The sequence below is a fragment of the Caenorhabditis briggsae genome (genome assembly GCF_000004555.2).
Source record: "Caenorhabditis briggsae complete genome, chrIV, whole genome shotgun sequence".
Classification (NCBI taxonomy): domain Eukaryota; kingdom Metazoa; phylum Nematoda; class Chromadorea; order Rhabditida; family Rhabditidae; genus Caenorhabditis; species Caenorhabditis briggsae.
This window is the reverse complement of record NC_013487.2, coordinates 7975588-7997439: the sequence shown is the minus strand read 5'-3', so window position 1 is coordinate 7997439 and position 21852 is coordinate 7975588. Positions and strand designations below refer to the sequence as shown.

Genomic DNA, 21852 nt, shown 5'->3' with positions numbered 1-21852 from the left:
AGACGACGTTGAGGAATTCACTTGGGTACGGCAATTACTCTTTAACTACACATTCTCTTTAACTACAATGTCTCTTTGACTACACTTGTCTCTTNGACTACAAAGTCTCTTTGACTACACTTTTTCGTTTTATAGTACTTTTTGACAGAATTTGTTGGAATCTCTGATTTTTGTCTCATGTTATAGGCTTAGGCTAAAACACCTGTTCTCCGGCAAACGGTTTCAGCCTCAGCCTTTGATTTGAACAAAAACTAATTAAGTTTTGGAAATATCAGTGAAAATCTCAGTGAATTTCAGTACTTTTTTAACTGTGATGTTTTATGGAATTGTCAGTTTTTTGTTCAAAATTATATTAGGCTTAAATTCTTTTTATTTTCTGTGAGAACGCCCACAAAAACTGCAGAAAATTTGAACATTTTAAAAACTGTAGTCAAAGAGACTTTGTAGTCGAAGAGACAAGTGTAGTCAAAGAGATAAATGTAGTCAAAGAGACTTTGTAGTCAAAGAAAATGTGGAGTCAAAGAGTAGATGTAGTCAAAGAGTGGTGTAGTCAAAAAGTAATTACCTTCAACGTGTGTCGACTCTCATCCGCCGGTAGCACGTTCGTTTGTATCCAGCCGCCGTTCAGCAGCCAATCGTTTGCTCAGGACTAGAGAAATGTTTCATTTTTGAGAAACGTATCGTTAAAAAAAAAGATTTCTCAGTTATTCTAACAAACATCTCAAATGTTCATACTTTCCCTGAGTGTGGCTACGGGATCATCGTTGGCCCTTCAGCGGTTTTCAGTCACGATTCTCGCACATTTGTCACACCTGCGGTAGAGAAATTGTTTAAAACTTGATGAGTTTGACCCCATAATCTGACGTTTTTTATGATTTTTCTATAAATGATACATATTTTATTTTAGGCTATATAAATAGGATCTATTTCTACCATTCTAGCTCAAAATTTGGCTCAAAATGACAAATTTTTTGCTACCGGGCCTTCCGGGCCGAGCCCGGGCCTTGAAAATATCCTCAGGCCCAAGCTTTGGCGGGCCGGCCCGGAATTTTACAAGTATGATAAAGTTCCCTTTCATCAATCCTATTTTTCATTCAATCCGAGGGATCAAACTATAAAAGCATGTTATCGTATAACTTTTTCTTCTCATTTCCTCGTTTTATCAATTACACTCCCGCAACGGAAATGAACCTCGTCTAAAAAGGATATCGTCTTATCAACAAGCCCCAATATGTTCCACCACACTCCTTCGACTTTTCTTTTTTTATTTCACAAGAGTGAAACCAGTCGAGTACACAAATTTCATTCACCGAATCCAAGACATCTCTGCATGTGTTTCAATTCCAATCAATACTCTTCTGATCTATATGATTCTGAAAAAATCACCTTCGTATCTTGGAACTTATAAGTTCCTAATTATTTTAAAACAGCTTTAAAACACGGGCTCTGAATTTTCAGATAACACTTTCCCATGGATCCGCATTTATCGTCTTTGTTTCTACGAAAAATTCCTTGTTTTCTCCGGAATTTCTATTGATTTTTGAAGCGATTCACAGGGGATTCTTTGGATGTTCTCTTGCTGTATTTGTTGTCCACTTTCTTTATCGATTGTTTGCTTTACATGGGTAACAATATTAAAATAGTTTTTAGATCGTTTAAATTTTCAGAAATTATCTTTTGAACACTTTTAATTGGCCCAAAATAAATTACTGGTTGTTGATTATGATTTTCGTTGTCCTGGTTTTTCATTGCTAACTTTTTAGGTGGTCCTAATCATCAAACAACTGTGTATGTCAGGTTAGTATAATTTTTCTTCATTCTGTTTTTACCACTTATGGTTTTCAGAGAGAGCGTTTTGACTCATTTTGGTCTGAACTCGAATGAATTTGTCTATCTCGGAGCTTATATTTATGAGAAAAACATAATTAACAACACAATGATTACATATTACAAGTCTCTTGTTGAACTGATTTTGTTTGATACTTTTGTGGTAATTCCTATTTTTTAAAAATTATTTTTCTTTGAGTTTTCAGACATCATCCCTTCTCGCCGTTATTTACTTGGGATATAAATGCTATTATTGTCTTAAGACACAGACACTTTCACATCTTCCGCGTATTCAAAACTTCAATTCCAATTATTCATTTCTCTTGTTATTCAAACAATTATCCCTGTGTTTTTAGTGCATTTACCCGCTGCACTTTCTTTGACGGGCATACTGTTTGAATTGGATCTCACATTCAGTGGTTTCAATGGAGTTCTGGCTATTTCGATTGCCTTTTACCCAATTTTAGATCCACTTCCAATATTATTTATAATCAAAAGTTATCGAGGGCTCTGTTTGGTAGGTGACTGATGATTTTCAAAGTTAAACGGCCTTCTTTCAGAAATTCTATCAAACTGGCGCTGTTTCAAGAAGCATCAGATAAATCAGAGTGTTAATTTATTTCTCATTTATGGTCCCGCCAACGCACTGACTTGATGTGTTGCTTTATAAATTTAATAAATATGTTGTTGCATTCATATGTGATCAAAGATGAAATCAGACTAGAAAAGGCATGACAAATATCGAAAGACCGAAGAATTTATAAATGAACATATACATTCATTTATTTATTGATAAAGATTATGGCCTTGTTAAAGGAGGGTAGACATCAAAAATTTCAAAATTTTCATTTTTACTCAAAAGATATAACTCTGAAGTATAAATATAGCTATGTACTTAAAAACCTGAAAAAAACACTTCAAGGACGAAAAAATGCTCTTTTTTGTCACCCTAATTTCTTCACTAGCTTGCTGCTGCGGCGTAGCTTCATAATGTGAAAAACGCGATGGTCGCCTCTTACACGCGTAGTGTAGTGGGTACGCTCTAGGCTAGTATTCAGGAGGTCAGAGGTTCAATCCCTGCTGGTGTTTTTACTTTTTTCTTCCCTTGTTTCCTTCGGATTGAACTTTTTGAACTCGGAATTTCTGAAGGGCTACCAGCGTGCCGCCGAGGCCTCGCTCCGAGGTACCAAAATCAGTTGAAAATGAAGAAACTTGTTTTATTATGTTAACAAATAAATTATGAAAAAAACTACAATTAATTTTTAGAAAGAGACATAACAATTGAAAAAAAACCACATAATTAAAACAATCCTCGTGCAGGGCTGGTCGTCGGAAGGTGAAGGAAGCAGTAAAAATGGAGACGTCTCTGAAAACCCTAGTCATGAAACAGTTTTTTATTCCTAGAGTAATAACGAGAAGTAATGAGATAAATAGGAACAGTGAAGAAACGGTTATCGAAGAGAAAATAGTTTTTTTCGCATGCCTATAAAAAACACCGGCGACTGGCAAAATAATCGGTCGATAGAACTTTAAATTTACATAAAAAATTCACTTTTATATGGGTTTTATAATAAATAAGAAAAAAGAGCTTTTTTAATGTTTGAAGTCGTTAAAAATTGAAAAAAATAAAGTCGGGAAATAAAAAAATAAAAATGTGTGGGATTGCGTGCTTTAGGTGCGAACACTGCGACGGCAAAATACACATTCCCTGAAATTTTCCCCGAAATTTTTGCTGTCTGCCCTCCTTTAAATCTACTAGTTCAAAAGAGCTGATATGATCTTCGTTCTGAAATTTCAGGAAATTCAAAATACGGAAAATCTTTGACCATCCTCCAAAAAAGCGTGAATTCTATGCAATTCCCAGAATTTACTTATCCTGTCAAGTAACCTAATGATCTTCTATTATACCAAGTTATAACAAAAATGTCAACAAATTGACTCATTGTCTGCCAAATTTCATTTAAAAGCAGACATGCCTATTTCAATTCTTGAGGTCTATCATCAGAAGCTTGCCCCATTTTAAAAGAGAAATGGATCGATTCGAGTTGATAGTTTTGATAATTCAACGAGCCTGTACAATACTCGCATTTTTGATTCATTTCCCTCTGACCCTTCTTATAATGTATAAGTCACCAACTAGCTTTGGGGCTTATAAGTATTTACTCATCTACATTTCACTTTTTGAATTGATTTATGCCACTCTAGATGTTCTTGTTTCACCGGAACTCTACACATATCGATCATCATTTATGCTCGTTCTGGACTCCAATAAAACATTCTTGCCCTTTTGGATGCTCTATCCAATTGATTTGTTGTTTTGTGGAATGCTCGGATGCTCAATGGCCATTTTCACTATCAATTTTGTTTATCGATATCTGGTTATGAAAGGGTATAATAATCAAATACCGTGCAACCTGTAATAGAAGGGCCCCCACACTGCCAAGTTTGGGCTTAATTATCTCAGTTCCTATGCAATATATCAAAAATTTGTTCACTGACAAAACAGTTTTGATATTATGATAAACAATTATCCGATGACAATTTTTTGATGTCCGTAGAACCGAGAAAAAATGGCTCAAAATTAAAAGTTTGGGGCACTTCTATTACAGTTTGTACAGTAAATTTTTGTAAAATTTTTGAAAACTTTTATTTTTAGAAGCGATCTTATAAAATCTTTCGAATCTTCCAAACTGTTTTTCTGGATTGCTTCTCCAATAGTTTACAGTGCTATTTGGATGTTTATTACAGCTGTGACATTGCAAGGAAACAAATTTACAGATGTGATGTTGGAGTGAGTATTTTCGTTAGGGATAAATAAAAATTTCAAAAAAGTTCAGAGAGCAAGTTCTTCGAAAACAAAACATAAGTATATCGGAGATTGTTTATATCGGTCCAAATTATTACCCCCAAAAAGAAGTTATAGACTGGGTTCCTATTCTTGGAATGGCGACTCTGACACTGATGATCGTAAGTTGTCACTCAATCCAAACGAATTTCCAATCAAAAACTTTAGTTTGTTTCGATCTACTCCATAATATATTTCGCCGCCAAATCGTACATCGCCATGAACAAACTCGTTCTCACTTCTAAAAATTCTCAACGATACAAAGCGAGCCAAGCTCAACTTCTGAATGCTTTAGTCATTCAAGCCATCATACCATTTGTTCTGATGCATCTACCTGCTTCCGCAGTCTTCATAATGCCCTTTTTTAGTTGTGGAAATCAAACTTTTGCCAGTATATTCAGTGTTACCGTGGCTTTGTATCCCGTTTTAGATCCACTTCCCACCATCTTCGTTGTCAAGTGCTACAGAGTTGCTGTTACTCGTGAGCTGAATGCCATTTAAACATTGTTCTTTTCCTTTTTTCAGAGTATTTATCAAAAATCTGCTCGCTTTGTGGATTCCATTCACAGTTTGAAGGTGATCTTCCCTCTTCAACATCGTATCAATCTCCACCCATTGCCATATCTTGACCGAAGCTTACTTGATTAAAAAGTACAATGAACAGCGTTATACAGCGTTTTTGACGAGAGTTGTTTTTTTTTCTGTAGTGTTTTTTTCTGTAGCGAGAAAGTGATTGGTTCTGTGTAATTTTCTATTTCTGAGAAGCTATCATAAACAACATTTCAACTGTAAAACACACGGTGAACAACGGGGAACAGGAAATATGATTAGGAGTTCAAAATCAAAACTTTTCCGAATTAATGATTGAAAATACATATAATTATTGTTGCCGGGAAAATAAAAACCAGGAAGCGGGAAAAGGATTCGGGGTCAGAATTAAGTTTCGCCAAATCTTCAACAATGCGAAAACTCTTTAAAAACTTTAGAACATGTCAAAACCTAAAATTTTATTTTCACCAGACAGTTATTCCAGAAGACATACCGTATTTTCTTTAAAGGTTGGGGGACAGGAGATTTTTCGTAGTTTTTTTGTAGCTAGAGTATGCATTCTACCGTCACGGTGTACAACGCTTAATGTCACTCTGCGTACAGCTGTCGTTCTATCAGTTGACAAATTTTCGAAATTTCTTATTTCAAACGAGATGATTGAGCTCAAAGTATAGGGTGGGCTTCTATTATATCAAATATGGTATGCTGGAACGGGCTTTTATTGGAAAAATAATGACGGAGAGAAAGTTATTAATTGTTATTTTTGGAAACTAAATGATTCATTTATTATCTCATACTGATTCATAACATGCATATTTTGAGCGTTTTCATATCTCTTGAATCCTCTGTTAGACAAAACGAATGTTCTGATTTTTTAAATCCATTTCCTTATTATTTATCTAGAGAGCATTCCATCTGATAACAGCTAGACAGTAATAATGAAGACCGCTGGGATTTTAGTCTTTTCCTATAAAATCCTCTTTACATTATCAAAAGCACTCACTGTACATCTATGGAAGTCTTCCAGACTCTTCAGGAACCAGTTCAGAAAACTTCTGGAGTTTTCGCAATTCTCGTTAACTGTTTTTGATATATCTCATTGTATTTTACTCTCCAAAGTCATTGGGTGCTTATCGGTATCTCATGATTTACATTTCCATTTTTGAAATTTTATATGCCCTTCTAGATATCATAATTTCACCGGTAGACATTGCATACGTAGATTATTCCAGTAATACCATTTTTAGGTCCTCTACACTCATGAATCTGGTTTGTTAGCGGTGTTGAACTCCTCCAAATCCGGCATCCCAATGGAATTTCTGTTCATTCTCAATGTAATTTTTTGTGGGTCTTTCGGATTATCCATGGCAATATTCGGAATTCATTTCATCTTCAGGTACTTGGTCATTAACAAGTGAGTGAATTTTAATGATCTTTGGAATAATTGATGGTCTACAGTAACAAAAGACTGACCTCATCGACCCCTATAATTGTTTCTGTCTGGCTCCTAATCCCAATAGGATTCGGTATTATTTGGGCTATGATCTGTCTGACGACACTGTTCCACACACCTGAAAAGGATGAGTTTTTGAGGTAACGTGCCTAGCACTTATATGAGTATATTTGCACTATTTTCAGAAAAACCTATCTTAAAAGGTATCCCGGAAAGTTGGAAGACTTGACCTACTTTGGTCCATATTTTTACCCAAATGGATCACTGGACTGGAAACCTTGCCTCGGGATAGCTGGATGCTCTCTATTGATGGTAACCAATTAGAATATGACCTTTTCGGAATGTTAATTTTCCAGAATGTGTCATCGTTAACAATGATTTTTTGTGGAATAAAATGCTACAATAGAATCAATAATCTCGTCAGATCTACATCTCAATCCAGTCTTCACAGAAGTCTTCATTCTCAATTCCTGATGGCTCTCATAGTTGAGACATTAGTTCCTGTCTTCTTAATGCACATTCCAGCTGCAGTTGCGTATACCGCTTGCTTCTTGAACATGAGTTCCGAAATAGCCGGAAATATAATCACAATGACTATTGCCTTGTACCCAGCAGTCGATCCTTTGCCGACAATTTTTATTATTAGCAGTTATCGAAACGCTGTTTTACGTAAGTCAAGTTTCAGTAGAAGCTTATTCAAATTCTGATTCATACCTTCAGGATCCATTGCCAATCGTCTGAAGCAGTTCTCATGCGTTCAAAAAGCTTTGGAGTCCATGACTAAAGCCGTTGCTTCCGAGGCAAATGAAACGGGCGTTCTGTAAAGATTCGACATAATTTTTCTAACTTCCGAGCATTCTGATGCGAAATAAAATTTTTCTGAACTATAAGTTATTCTGTTTTTTTTTCGAGCAATGCAAAACAAACGGAACTTGTCTGATTCAAATAGAAACCTGAACACCTTGTAAGCACATATTTGATGAAAACTTTGGGATAGGTTAAGAACAGCCTATCCTGAAGTTTTTATCAAAGGCAGGGTTTTAAGGTTTGAGGTTCGCTCGTCGAAGCAGCTAAAAGTGATAAATCTTCGTTTTGCAAAATTCAAAGAATCAGAAATCAGAATTCTGGTGAATCAAGTAAATGTTTGGATGTGTTGGATTTGTTTATCATTTTCTCTGAAACTGTTCAGCCGAGTGTAAATGCCTAGGACATAAATTCAGAAAGCCAGTCCCTTTTATTCACTTGAGATTTTCTTTTGAATTTTTGATCAGAATTAGAGTTGCGCGGACAGTGAAATGTTTTTATGCTTTTTCCACAGAATACGGACAGCGGGCAACAGACAACGGACTGTCCGTGCAATTCTGATCGGAATGTTTCAGTATCTATTACTCATTTTTCAGGTATTCGATTGAAAAGCAACACCCAACAAACGATAAATACAATTTCGAACGTTCGATTTTGGAATTTTCAGGAGTGTCTAGATAAGCTATTATATAAGCTATATTACCCGGGAGTTTTTTTAAAAATCAAAATCTGAGTTTACAATTTTTTTTTGTTAAAGCTGTTCATCATTCTACTGTTTTTAAATTTTGGTTTTTTTATTTGACTCATTGTTTCCTTGTTAAAAGTGAAACACATTTTTTTGAAAAGTCAAAGAATCAGAAATCAGAATTCTGTTGAATCAAGAAAGCATTTCGATGAGTTGGATTTGTTTATCATTTTTCTGAAACTATTCAAGCGAGTGTAAATGTCTAGCACATATTTAACGAAAGCCAGGTCCTGTTATTCACACTTGCGATTTTCTCATTTTGATTTTCTGATCAGAATTGTCTGTAGTACCTATTACTCATTTTTCAGGTATTCGATTGAAAAACAACACCCAATAAACGGGAAATACAATTTTGAACTTGTATTCTGTATTATTCATGAAGTCATAAAAAGGCGTCTCATTCCCAGGATCACTTTATTTTTTTCACATCTCTTGGTGACCGTAATCATGACTCTCTTCTACGAATATTCTTATTATTTTACTCAATGTGGATTCGTTACTACCTCAATTGCAAACACTCTTTTTATCTATTTGACCATCCTTCACATCAAAAAAATCACGGGACCTTATAAAGTGATGGTTCTTGTATTCTCGTTCGTTGGAATCTTCTTTGCCACATGGGAACTTGTTTCTAGACCATTTGCTCATAATTACAACAAGGCTTTAATGTACTTTAGTCTCAATAGTTGGTTGGAAGAATCTCCAGAATTTCTAAGAATCGCTATCTGCATTTATGCGGCTTTATACATCGTTATCCTGGCAATCATTGCTGTTCAGTTCCTTTTTCGTTATTTCACACTTTGCCGGCCAAATTTTTCTCGGAAGTTCGGAGGCGCTGGTGTCATGGTATGGATGTTCTACGTTCTTCTTTCTGGCGCGATATATGGAGGAGCCATGTATGTCTATTGTGATCCTGATGAGTTCTCTGATTCTTATATGAGGTTAGTGAGAGAAATATAGCTCGGTCGAACTTGGAAATTTCAGAGATATAATATCTGACACATACGAATTAAACATAACAAACGTCCCACGATATGTCATAGTTCCATATGTAAGTCAACCTCATAGTTTTTCAATATCTTCTAAAAGTAAGTTTTTAGTCCGAAGATGGATCAATTAGGTGGCGAATCATAAAGTTCCTCTTGTCCGGAGTGGCTACCATTGCTCTTCAGTACCTCATTATCATCTATTGTGGAGTCAGAATGCATACTGTTCTTCAAAAGGAGCTTGCTCAACAGTCCGTTGTGAATCGTAAGCTCCAGAAGCAATTCTTCAGAGCTCTTGTTGTCCAAACTATCGTTCCAACGTTACTTTTTGTTTTGCCAATTGCACCATTTCTGATCGGACCCTTGATTCAACCATTCTTTTTATTCGAGATGAACTTCCAAACCGGATGGATGTATGTCATTTTATGTTTGTACCCACCAATTGATACTATTGCATTCATGCTCATTGTATCAGAATACAAGAAAGCAACATTGGGTAAGTTAGCTCTAATGTATTTTATGAAGTAGGAAATTTGATTTCAGAGATGTTCAAGCCAGTTCTTCCAAAGACAATTAAGGTCACCAGCGAGATTTCCACGTCGACTGCTGCAGCTGTCACCAGATAATATTTTTGTCCATTTAAACAAATTTTCAATAAATCTTCTGACATGACATACGGATGTTTCTAGTTTCCGTCAAAAATACAATCTGACGTAGTTCTGAAACAGTCAGAAGTTCTCATCTGACATAGATCAGAATGATTCAGCACACGGCGTCAGAACATAGATGTACCTGGATGCACTCAGATACACTAGGTGGATTTGCCTAGTTTGTGCTTTGTTGTGACATGTTTTCTGTTGTTTTCATTAGTCAGCACCAAGACTCGGACAAGAATAATGTGACTATAGATTTGATGATCTTTCATAGGGTGGCGCATAATTACCCGGACTAAAGTTTGCAATAGCATAAAATTTGAGTAAAGCGATGTACTTGGCTCACATTTGGAATGTAAAAATCGAACTAATTCATCAGTAAACTGGGCAAGTTTCAAATTATTTGATAAATTCTGAGCTGGGTTATCGCTTGTCAACTTTGCTTCATCTCATAAAAATCACAACTGCGTGCAAGAAAAGTTACGCCGTTCTTCTTTGAACAATCATAACAATGCCTAGACTTGCGGAACCGTTTTGAGAATTTCAAGAGCTTTGCATCAAACGTGAACTTATATTTATACCACTTTTCGTACTGCCGAAATACCGTCAAAAGATATACCCGCTGTTATCAGCCCGGGTAATTGTGCGCCATCCTGTAGATCCTTAGAAGATTTTACTTTCAACGACATGTTCAAATTCTGATCCTACCAGAAGACGAGGGAAACTTGAAGATTTGAATTATCGAGACCTTGAACACAGAAAATGAAAGTATTGTAGGAGACGTAATCCATGTAATCCTTATTGGAAGGACAAACGATTAAAGCTTGCCACCATTCAAAGAGAGTATTTGCTTAGTCATCTTCCTCTCTGTTTTTTTTTCAGTTTCTACTTTCCAAAGAAACAAGTTCAGGTGTCAAATGCTTCTGAATCACTATTCACTTTTCCTATAAGCCCCCCTCCTTTTCCACATGACGTAATCTTTATTCGAGACTGTCTTCTCTTCGAATCACGTATTCTCTTGAAACAAGTGTAAAGCTGCGGTCTTCTTTTCCCTTTGAATGCCCATTATGTCCTTGTAACCTTCCTACGATTACTCATCAACTGGTCGTGCTAGTATAAAAGCAATCGAAAGGGTCAAATGCCATCAACAAACTATACTAACAATATGACTTCTAGCTTCTTCTGTATTCTTCTCACTGTTTCTTGTTTAGTCGCCTTGGTTTCGATTTCTGAAGCATGCTTCGCTTCTGGAATCTGTGGAGGAGGATGCCCTCCACCACCACCACCAATGTGCTCGGGAGGTTTGTTATCATTCTAGATTTTCAGTTTTTAATTTCATAATTGTCTTATTTAAAGGATGTGGTGGTGGATATTCATGTGGATCTTATGGATGCTATAGAGCCAGAGCCAGAGGATCCAAAACTCTCTCTTTCAAGAAGAAGAGCGAAATGACACCAGATGAGCGTTTCATGAGATGCTGTGAGGAGCGTAACCTTCCAGACTCCTGCCTCTCAAAGTGCTCGTACCGTTCTTACACCAAATCAGCTCTCCAAGCCATGTACTTCAAACAGGACTCTTGCCCGATGCAAGCTGCTGCTGATATTCAATACTGTGCTGCTCAAGGAGAAGATCATACCGCATGTTGTGAAAGAAACGCCGTCGGAACTACTTTGGCTGGACAGAAGGTAAGTATTTTATAGAAAGACATTTCAACACTTTGAAAATCTCAAATTTAGTGCTTCACATTCTGTGATCAACGTCCTGGTAACGTGACTCAACTTGACATGAGCTACTTGGCATGCTACGATCGTTTTGAAAACATGAAGGCTTGTTTCTACCAGAAGGCTGCCGAATCCGCTGAAGTCTCTTTCAACAACGATCGCGAATTTGCCGTTGACACCGAAACCGCCGAATTTCGTCGTCCAACTCAAGAGTTCAGAGCTCCAGCATCTCCACAACTTCCACAGAATCCACTGTTCGTCAATGTTCAAAACTTGCTCGCCAGAACTTTCGGACAATAATTGATTCATGATTTTTCAGGGTTTTTGTACATTTTGATTTGTGCTATGGAATGATTTTGTTCTCTTATAATTGTACTTCTATGACCTCTTCTTATCTATAAATGCACTTCTATGTATAAAAGTCGAAAAACACAAAGTTCACTGATCTGTCGGAGTGGCAGGTACTCTGTACCATACATACATATTATCTTATCATTCTATGTTTCTTATCGTTCCGTCACTGGAAAAGCATACTTTTGGTTCTGTTCTTCCGAAAATGCAAATTTACTTTCCTTTACTCTTTTTCATATTTACCTGTTCTTCCATAGTTCATTCGCTGGTGATATCCACATCACTAGGAAAATTAGATGGGAAACAAGTAGAAGACTTCCACCTATTCAAAAAGATACCGTTTGCAAAACCTCCTGTTGGAAAGTTACGGTTTCAGAAACCAGAACCAGCTGAGTCATGGAACGGTATTCTAAATGCACAAGGTATTGGACCAAAGTCAGCAATTTATCATATTTAAATTTTTATCTAGAATACGGACCAGCCTGTATGTCCAACTCCTCGGTGACCAAGTCAATTCAAAAAGTTTTGGATGAGGACTGCCTTTACATTAACATTTTCACCTCTGATAATTGTTTGGTAAGGAATGATCCATATATTTCCAAACAGATTGTTTTGATATTCAGAAAACGAGAAATTGTCCGGTAGTTGAATATCTTCACGGAGGAGCATTGCACTATGATTCCGCTGTAATGTTCAATGATACTGTGATTTTGAATCATTTCGTTGAAAAAGGTTGGTGTACCTTTTCATCGAAAAAATAACTTTATCATTTTCCAGACATCGTTTTTGTGATTCCTGCATTCCGGCTAGGCATATTTTCACACTTTGTGATTGAAGACCAAAGTATTGCACCAAATAATTTAGCACTTTTTGGTTTGTTTATGTAGGAGAACTCAAATAAATATTGATTTGAAGATATTCTACTGGCAATGGAGTTCATAAAATCGGAAATTTATAACTTCGGAGGCGACCCGAATAGAATAACTCTTCTAGGACATTCATACGGAGGAACTGTTGCTCAAATACTGAGCTTCAGTACAGAAGTTAACACGGATTTGAGGTTTTTGTATCATTATTCGTTTTATACAATAACTTTTTTCAGTCTTTTCCAACAGTACATAAGTATGTCTGCACCCTCAAACTTCGAAACATTCGAATACCAATTGAAGAAGACGTTACGATTTGCTGAAAAAGCGAATTGTATTCCAAAAGGATCTGAACATTGACAAACAAACAAAAAGAATTATACATGAGAGATTGTTTGCAGAAAATTGAAGCAATGGAACTGCTTAGGTAGAACCATTTGTTGGTTTTTTTGCTGAAAAAGTACTTTTCCAGAATCCAAAGGAGTTTAGAAGATGATGGTTATCCAACTTATGGAAATTCTGTTATACGAGGACCGATATTTCAAGAAGTTCCAGAGCAAAACTTTATGGATACTCCAAAGAATGTTTCAGCTTTAACTGGATGTACGAAATATGAGGCTCTCTCTTTTGATAGCTATGATGATATTGGAGTTTCTTTAGGATTCCAAAATCCAAGAGAAGTTAATGTCAAATATCACCAGGACCAGAAAAATGACCAATTAGGTATATCATCATCGTTAAGATGACACCGTCTACTTTTTTCAGGATTTTCAAATAAAATACGCGACGAGACTCAAGAGATGTTAGTTCAAAACAAAGTGAAAGTAGACAAATTATTACAAAACGGAGTTCCGGTTTGTTTTCAAAAGGCGAACATTTAATAATACAACAATAGTTACAGACTTACCTCTATGAGCTTACGTATCCGAAGCATGCAGATCACACCGATGATTTATTCTACATAATGGGAGTTCATCCATTTGAACAGGATGAAAACGAGAAAAATATTGGAGAAGTCTATCGGACGATGTTCACAAATTTCATAAAAACTGGAGAACCTGGAATTGGATTTGAGAGATCGGATCTGAGAACTTCTTCGTTCTTTGATATCTATTGGAACGAAACATCTGGAGACAGACCTAAAATGAGAACAGATTTTGAGGAATCTGTGAGTTTTTAACATTTGATTTAGGAGTTCGAAGATTATTTTTTCAGATCATGGAGTATTGGACTAAAGAAATGGTTCATTTTGATCAAACCATTTCAAAAATGAAGATGGGATCTGTTTTGCCTGTTGTTCGATCTTTCAGAGAACCAATTAGTACTTCTGCTGTCCCTTTTTCATATGTGATCTTTTTGTTATTGCCGTTCTTAGCAGGATTTCTTGTGGCAAAATACTGTTGTTTTAGAAGTCAGAAAAATTTGTACATTCAGTTGGATGGAAACGATTATCCAATTAAAAATATTTAAGAGATTCTAATAAATTCGTTTTATTTATACGTTCAAAGCATTTAGTATTTATCATTAACTGGCTCGATATTCAAGAGAGTAATATTAGACATTAAATTTTCGACATATCGCCTGTTGAACTGACCATCGGGTTAGTTTTACTGAAGCAGCCCAGCATTCCTGAAACAAAATTTTTAAAGTTTTGATTTCTAGAAGTAGCACCATACTCAATATGGTTTTTCGATAGTTTTCCACAATTACTAAAGTTGGAATAGGATCAACAGCTGGGTATATGGCTATCGTCATTGATACGACAGCACTATAAACTCCCAAGTCAATATCCAAAAAAACGAATGCAAACATGATTGCGGCTGGAATATGCATCAGCACAAAAGGAATAAGTGTTTGAATAACGAGAGCATAGAAAAGTTGCCGTTGAAGTTTTTGGAACTTTGCAGATGCTTGAGTTGTCGCTACAAGACGATTGATTCTATCGTAGCACAGATATCCAAAAACAAGTACAATTATGATTGAAGATACCTGGAATATACGAAAATTGAAAACGAAAGTTGGGAAGGGATAGTCTAGATAGTGTAGGTGGTTTTTGAGGATAGGGGAACCCGGAAGTATAGTTCAAACTCACAATCGTTGCGGAAATGATACCCAATCCAAAAAACGGCATGACATGAAGTTGTAGGGAGCCATCTTCCATTCTCTCATACAAAAACGGACCCAGATAAATGTATTCATCAAATTCCAACTCGAAAATCTCTTTTACGTTATCTCTGAAAACGAAAAGATCTATAAAAAATGATTCCTATCGTTACCTAATAAAATGAGATGTGGCATTATTGGGAGCGGAGAGGAAATATCCGGTGCAGACCCAAGTGAGTCCATACCAAAGAGGAACTGAAAACCAAATCCAGATCTTCCACCCATTGAATGTTTCAAGAAGAGGATTTCTGAAATATTTGATATGAAAAATCAGCTGAAAATGAGCAATGAATTACTCGGAAACCACAAGCCAGCGATAGACAAAGTGAACGGCAAAAACAGCCATGGATGCACCAAAGAAGCCCCAATAAAATGAGTTCAAGACAGTGAGACCAGCTGGTCCAAACAGTTTATGTTGGATTCCAACAATCACTAGGAAAGTTGGTCCATGCGAGTAATGCTGCTGGAAATATGTTTAGTCTGGATATTTAAATCTAAAATTAGACTAACCGGGACCAAAACCACATCCAGAATGGAATAAAGAATTTCAAACACTGAAATATATATCATCAACCATTTGTAAGCTCCAAGTTGCTTTGGAGATTTTGTCAAGATTAGAAGAATCAGAAAACTGTTAATTGTAATTGAGAAAACGGCAGAAACATCCTGAATCAGTTTGAGAAGAGCACTCCATTGCTTACCAAGCATTCTGAAATAAATTTTAATTTCAGGAATACTGAAAAGTTACTTGCGAGGTGCTCATGTTTAGATGGGATCGGGAAAGAGAACTTTGATTTTTTTTTTGAGACGGATATATTTTCAAAAAAATTGGCTTGGTTATATATTCGAAATTTCCAGACGGATGTTCTCCATCCGTTCGTTTTCTATTCATTACTCTAAACAAAAATCTATTTCAAGCGGAATTAATTCTCAAAGTGCTCATTGAAAAATGAGATCATCCTTTTTAAATAACAAAAGAAAAATGAAATCTGGTCGGAAATCTTCGAGCACATGCCCGGTTAAATAATAAGCAGTTAGTCAGAAATCTGAACGCCGCAGCGTACAATTCGTGTTTTTCGTATTCCGTCAGCCATATTTTTTCAATTTGGTATTACTCATATTAAGTGGGCGGAGCCAAATCCTGACTGAGAATCAGGATATCTGTCAAGAATTATGAATCAGAAATCGAAGAAAAAATACGGTAAGAGAGTAACGAAGTTCCATTTCTACAAGAAATTGTAGCATTTTTTTTGCTACGATTTCCGTATTTTGGTCAATTATACGTGTGGGATATTTTTATAGTAACTGTCTACTCATTTCTTCGTTTCTTATAAATAAAGACCTATCAAAACACATTTTTTCAAGAAAGTAAAATCTCTTAAACTTTATCTGGAGTGGAATTAATGAACTCATAGTCCGGAACGATGTATGGCGTTAAATTCTACGAGATATGATTCATTCAGAGCAAAAAATATAGTGTACCCTATTCGGATTTTGGCCGAATCTTAGTTTGTGGGCAGAAGTTGCCCAAATGGACGGAATTTAAAAACGAAGACATGCCATGGCGGTGTTCCACTTTCGGCCAAAAGCTCATCGTGTAGATGGTCGAACTTTAGGCAGAAATTAGTCGGGATTTTTTTTCTTATTTATTTACCAAAAAAAATTCTACAGCTTCATATAAAATGGAAGTAAATAACTCCTAGTCAGGAAATAGAAAAAAAACGAATGAAGTATGAAAGGAAGTAACATTAATTTCCACTAGATGCGTTTCATTCAACGCAGGAAGGACATTTATCGTATCCGATCAAGGAAGTTCTGTGTAGCTCGTGGTCTAGAAAATAAGAACGGAACCCAACAATCTACGAAGTGCACATCATTTTTTAGGTCTGCTGTCGCCTCCAAACTTCTTATCAGAAATTGAGGGAGCTCGGCTTTCAGGCGGATCTTGGTCAAGTTTTGGACAAAAGTTGCTCAAATGTGGCAGTGAACACTGGTCAGATTTTGGCCATAAGGCGAAAACGGATACGCGGCAATTATTTTTTTTGTCCTATGAAGATGAAATCAGACAATTCGAGATTTCCCAAAAAAGCATCTTCTCAGAAATAACTGTATCTTGAGAACTTTTTTACCGTGTGAATAATTTTTTCTGAGGAATTGAACCGATTGTCAGAATACCCAAAAATGAACACCTGTATTTAAAAGCACTCACAACATTTCATGGAAACTTGTGAATCTCGAGAGAACAATATAAATTTGTTACTGATAGTTCAGAATAATGACTAAAACAGAGGAATGGCGGGAACTACAAGTTAAACAACTCTTGAATAATAAGTTGAGTAATACGATGTGTAGTTTTTGATACCAATATTATTCATTGAGTTAATCTCTTCATGACAAAGTGCATCTCATAATGTATTCTGTTTCAGTGAAATCTCATTTCTGATCCATATGATAATCTTGTGATAAGTCCAGCGGCATCAAAAACCGCTCGAATTAAAATTTATTTTATGCTTACTACTGTATCCTCCATGTGGTTTGTGTTCTGACGCAAAAAAACAAAATAGAGCGACAACTGAATACGATCAACTAGAAATGGAGAAATCTGAGAATACTATTTCAATCTGTTGGTCTAGAAGTCTCTCAGATATTTATATTTGCTGATTAATAAGACACAAAATGGGTTTAGTCGTTATTTAACATGCTCAACGATTAGGATATCTTGTCGGCTCGATTGTCGTTGTCACCAGCAGTGGAGTCTTTTTGAAACATCCAAAGTGTTCTGAAATTCGAAAAAAATTAGACAATGATTTTCACTTTTCTCACACATGAAGTATGGTTATCCTGTAATTCTCAACTATCACTAAAGTAGGTATGGGATCAACCGCTGGGTATATGGCAATTGTCAAGGAAAATACTGCACTGTAAAAACCCAAATCAATATCCAAAAAGACGAATGCAAACATTATTGCGGCTGGAACATGCATGAGAATAAAAGGAACCAATGTTTGGATGACAAGAGCATAAAATAATTGTCTCTGGAGATTTCTCATTTCGGCTGAATTCATTGTTGTCACCACAATATTGTTGATGCGAATGTAGCATAGAGAGCCAAATAGGAGAACTATTATGATAGAGGAGACCTGAAATTAAACTTATTTCTTGTCTTTTGATTGATGAATGAATCAAAATTAGAGTGTCGTCTCGACGTGATCTTTATGGAAGGGGGGTTTTTAGGTTCCAACTCAGAAGTATGTCATCTTTAACCTGTTGATCCCCTCTCACAATATCTATTATCTCATGAAAAAATTTGATCAGTTCAATTCGAGACCAGAATTCGGAAATTTGGAAAAAATTTCACATTTCAGAAAATCTTAATTCAGATTTTCATAAATTCGAAACCTTCGAAAGTTTAAATTATAAAAAAACCAAGAAAATCAAAATTTCGAACATTCGGATTGTGAACCATTTCGATACCCAGAAATGCCAAATATCGAAAAATATATTTTAGAGGTATAGAGTTTTCGAATTCCTGAAAGTTTATTAAAGGTGGGGGGACATGAAAAAAATAATGTTCTCGAAATTTCGTTTAAATATTATGCTTGTCTGAGAAAAAAAAGATTAGAGAGTATTTTTTGCAGTCTGAATACGGTAGAGATATCGAAGCGGAGAGCCTAAATAGCACACAAACGGTGGAGACGCAGACACTTTTTCTCTGCGTCTCACCTTTTTTTTTCTCAGACAAGCATAATATGCCCCTCGAGGATACATGAAGGCGAGGACGACAGCTGTACGCAGAGTGACATTAAGCGTTGTACACCGTCACGGTAGAATGCATACCCTAACTCCAAAAAACCTCCGAAAAATCTCCTGTCCCCCCACCTTTAAATGCAAATCTCCAAATTGCACTTTCGCAATTTCCAATGAGAACCTCACAAGGGTAGTGTTTTCAGACAGGCTTTGAGAATTTCTTGAAGCTTTGGTCTATGGTACTTTCGAACATGCTGATTACGGAGCTGTTTTTATTTTTTCGCAGTATCCACTCACAAAAAAGTTGTGCTTTTAAAGTGATTTCAGTACTAATTTCTCACTTTTTGAGTGAACTTTTGAAGGAGTTCAAAACAGTTTTTCGGAGTTTTTCGTATTTAAATCGTACTTTTAAATGTTGATCTACAATCTGACAAAGTTTGCTCATATTTCAAAAAAAATTCCCGAGAAGTCAGAAAAAAAAAACAAAAAAAAACACAACGGAGAATCTGTCTCGCCTGTCTGTCTGAAAACACTTCCCTTGTCAGAAGTTCGAAAGTACAAAATTAGGTAGTTAGCGAATTATTTATTATTCGTTTCCATCGATTTGAGGGAAATCGTATACCGAGTTTGACGCTTCGAGGTACCTACCGTATACGGAAAAACACACTCTAACTCTGATTTTTTCGGACAGCAATAATATTTCTGAGTTTCCAAATGGTTCACAATCTCAATGCTCGAAATTTTAATTTTCTTACTATCAATTTTTTTAGAACTTCAACTTTCGAAAGTTTCGAATTTATGAAAATCTGAATTAAGATTTTCTGAAATGTGAAATTTTTTCCAAATTTCCGAATTCTGGTCTCGAATTGAACTGATCAAACTTTTTCATGAGATAATAGATATTGTGAGAGGGGATCAACAGGTTAAAGATGACATACTTCTGAGTTGGAACCTAAAAACCCCCCTTCCATAAAGATCACGTCTGTCTCGCTAACTTTCTTTTTTCCCGCGAAACTTTGCGGAACTTTGCGAGAAAAGAAAAGTTTGCTGGAAAATGCTGTAACTAAAAAATGCTGAACTGGGAAATCGCGAAACTATGCGAAAACGTGAAAATGCTGAACTTGAGTTTTCCGAGAAATCCAGAAATGAAACTTTGCTGAACTTGAGTTTTCCGAGAAATCCAGAAATGAAACTTTGCTGAACTTTGTGCGAAACAAAGCTGAACGAATGTAGCTGATTTTTGCGAGATTCGCTGATTCCTCTGAACTTTTGCTGAACTTGAGTCTCGCGAGACGACACACTAATCAAAACTAACGATAGTTGCTGAAATGATACCCAACCCAATGAACGGTACAATATGCACAATGAAAGCCCCGTTATCAAACTTCTCGTAAAGATATGGTCCCAAATATATGTACTCATCAAACTCCAACTCGAAAATCTCATTTACGTTGTCCCTTCAAAAGATTATAGTTTTCCTTCATTTTCGATTCACCTAATACCTGATAAACCTCGATGTTGCTTCATTGGGCGCTGAAAAAAAGTATCCAGTACAAACCCAAGTTAGTCCGTACCAGAAAGGAATCGAGAACCATAACCAGATTTTCCATCCATTAAATGTCTCTAGCAACAAGTGTCTGAAAGTGTACGAATTGGGCTAGTAGTCCATTTGAAAAACTCACTCAGAAACTACAAGCCAACGATAAACAAAATTAACTGCGAGTACAGCCATGGATGCTCCAAAACAACCCCAGTAAAAGGAATTTAAAATGGTGAGACCAGCAGGCCCGAAGAGTTTATCTTTGATTCCAACCATTACAAGAAACGTTGGTCTATGAGAATAGTGTTGCTAAAACAAACGGTTCTTGTCAAATGACATTCTACAAACTTGCCGGGACAAGAACAACATCTAAAATTGAGTATAGTTTTTCAAAAACGGATATGTAAATCATCAGCCATTTTTAGGCTCCCAATTGTTTTGGAGATTTCGTCAAAATCAAATACATCAAGAAAGTGTTGATAGTCAAAGAGAAGCATGCCGATACATCCTGAATCATTTTCAGAAGGAAGCTCCATTGCTTGCCAAGCATGTTCTGGAACATTTGAGATGTTCAAACGAAACCTAAAACTTCTGAATGACAAAAAATGAGGAAATTAAAAAAGAGTAAGTATGCAGGAAATATTTACTCATCTCACTACAGACTTTCAGAGCAATTTGATATCTATAATCGCCAAAACTATGCAAGCTACGAATATTCGCGAAGCTAATTAGAAAACAATATCCAGGATCAAATGGCGAAGTTTGGGCAATCTGAAAAAAAACCTTATTTTTCAATTTTCAACCTGTTGGGACTGACAGCACAACTCTCATCTTTAGCGCACAACACGATACATTCCTTCCATGTCATATTTTTTCTCTACTGTGTATAACTCCAGGACACTTGCATTCCTGTGTGAACGACCATTCCAATATATGCTTCCTTAACGCAGATTTTTTGAGACATTTGTTGAATACAGAACTTACATTATAATGGAAAGAAACAAGTAGAAGGAGAAGGAGAAGAAACATGTTTGTGTTTTTGGAATGAAAAAAAAGAAGCAAGGACTTTAGAAGCGTCCATGGAGATTCACATAAAAACGGCTGGAATTTCTGTCTTGCCGGGTACATAGATAAAACTTGTGACCACGAGTTTTATGTTCGTAACCGGAAAAGTTTTCGAAAGGAATTTTCTATGTAAAACTTTTTGTTGTTGCCACTGACAATCTCCCAAGGATTTCGTGTCTTCATTCGAAAGAAATCCCAGAAAACTCAAATAAGGATAATCATGAAAGTTAACTTAAATTTGTCCAAGCAGCTCAACAGACTTATTGGAAGGTGTTGGGAGACAAATAAAAACAGATGTGTTCTGTGTCATGAAAACTGGGTTTGGAATTTGTAAGAGAAAGTGATAGAAAAACCGTTGTTGGAGAGTTTCCAGGCTAGAGGATTGAGATGAAAATTGTGTAATCTGACAATCTGCAATTTTTCGGTTGTGTGCAGCCTAATTTTCACTTTCCCTTACATTTTCCCTAACTGTAAGAATACACCCGATTTTCATAAGTCTTCTACAAAAAATCGGTTTCATTAATTCACAGGAAAATA

The 21852-nt window shown here is 36.1% G+C and overlaps 7 protein-coding genes across 7 annotated transcripts; 5 read left to right on the top strand and 2 right to left on the bottom strand.

The window, feature by feature from the left end:
- Window positions 1–959: 959 nt before the first annotated feature.
- Window positions 960–5173, top strand: Cbr-str-1 (the record flags this gene model as incomplete). Its single annotated transcript, XM_002633057.1, has 7 exons — window positions 960–1056; window positions 1764–1797; window positions 1846–1990; window positions 2034–2173; window positions 4484–4618; window positions 4665–4794; window positions 4841–5173. 7 exons carry the CDS (start codon window positions 960–962, stop codon window positions 5171–5173), a joined length of 1014 nt encoding a protein of 337 aa, XP_002633103.1.
- Window positions 5174–6531: 1358 nt separating this feature from the next.
- Window positions 6532–7498, top strand: CBG05795 (the record flags this gene model as incomplete). The annotated part of the gene is made up of 5 exons (XM_045235554.1): window positions 6532–6635; window positions 6680–6814; window positions 6860–6986; window positions 7031–7343; window positions 7395–7498. The coding sequence occupies 5 exons, from the start codon at window positions 6532–6534 to the stop codon at window positions 7496–7498; spliced, it is 783 nt and encodes a 260-aa protein (XP_045100775.1).
- A 1172-nt stretch (window positions 7499–8670) lies between these two features.
- Window positions 8671–9835, top strand: Cbr-str-44 (the record flags this gene model as incomplete). Its single annotated transcript, XM_002633059.1, has 4 exons — window positions 8671–9164; window positions 9208–9274; window positions 9324–9705; window positions 9753–9835. The coding sequence occupies 4 exons, from the start codon at window positions 8671–8673 to the stop codon at window positions 9833–9835; spliced, it is 1026 nt and encodes a 341-aa protein (XP_002633105.1).
- A 1192-nt stretch (window positions 9836–11027) lies between these two features.
- Window positions 11028–11883, top strand: CBG05797 (the record flags this gene model as incomplete). Its single annotated transcript, XM_002633060.1, has 3 exons — window positions 11028–11163; window positions 11219–11547; window positions 11599–11883. 3 exons carry the CDS (start codon window positions 11028–11030, stop codon window positions 11881–11883), a joined length of 750 nt encoding a protein of 249 aa, XP_002633106.1.
- Window positions 11884–12082: 199 nt separating this feature from the next.
- CBG05798 lies at window positions 12083–14270 on the top strand (the record flags this gene model as incomplete). The annotated part of the gene is made up of 9 exons (XM_045235553.1): window positions 12083–12356; window positions 12404–12510; window positions 12558–12666; window positions 12712–12807; window positions 12850–12994; window positions 13273–13523; window positions 13566–13654; window positions 13696–13968; window positions 14016–14270. 9 exons carry the CDS (start codon window positions 12083–12085, stop codon window positions 14268–14270), a joined length of 1599 nt encoding a protein of 532 aa, XP_045093151.1.
- A 91-nt stretch (window positions 14271–14361) lies between these two features.
- Window positions 14362–15671, bottom strand: Cbr-str-227 (the record flags this gene model as incomplete). The annotated part of the gene is made up of 6 exons (XM_045235552.1): window positions 14362–14429; window positions 14477–14789; window positions 14893–15034; window positions 15077–15211; window positions 15260–15426; window positions 15474–15671. 6 exons carry the CDS (start codon window positions 15669–15671, stop codon window positions 14362–14364), a joined length of 1023 nt encoding a protein of 340 aa, XP_045093150.1.
- Window positions 15672–17672: 2001 nt separating this feature from the next.
- On the bottom strand, window positions 17673–20800 carry CBG05800 (the record flags this gene model as incomplete). Its single annotated transcript, XM_045235550.1, has 5 exons — window positions 17673–17742; window positions 17787–18103; window positions 20026–20167; window positions 20213–20347; window positions 20715–20800. The coding sequence occupies 5 exons, from the start codon at window positions 20798–20800 to the stop codon at window positions 17673–17675; spliced, it is 750 nt and encodes a 249-aa protein (XP_045093149.1).
- Window positions 20801–21852: the final 1052 nt, after the last annotated feature.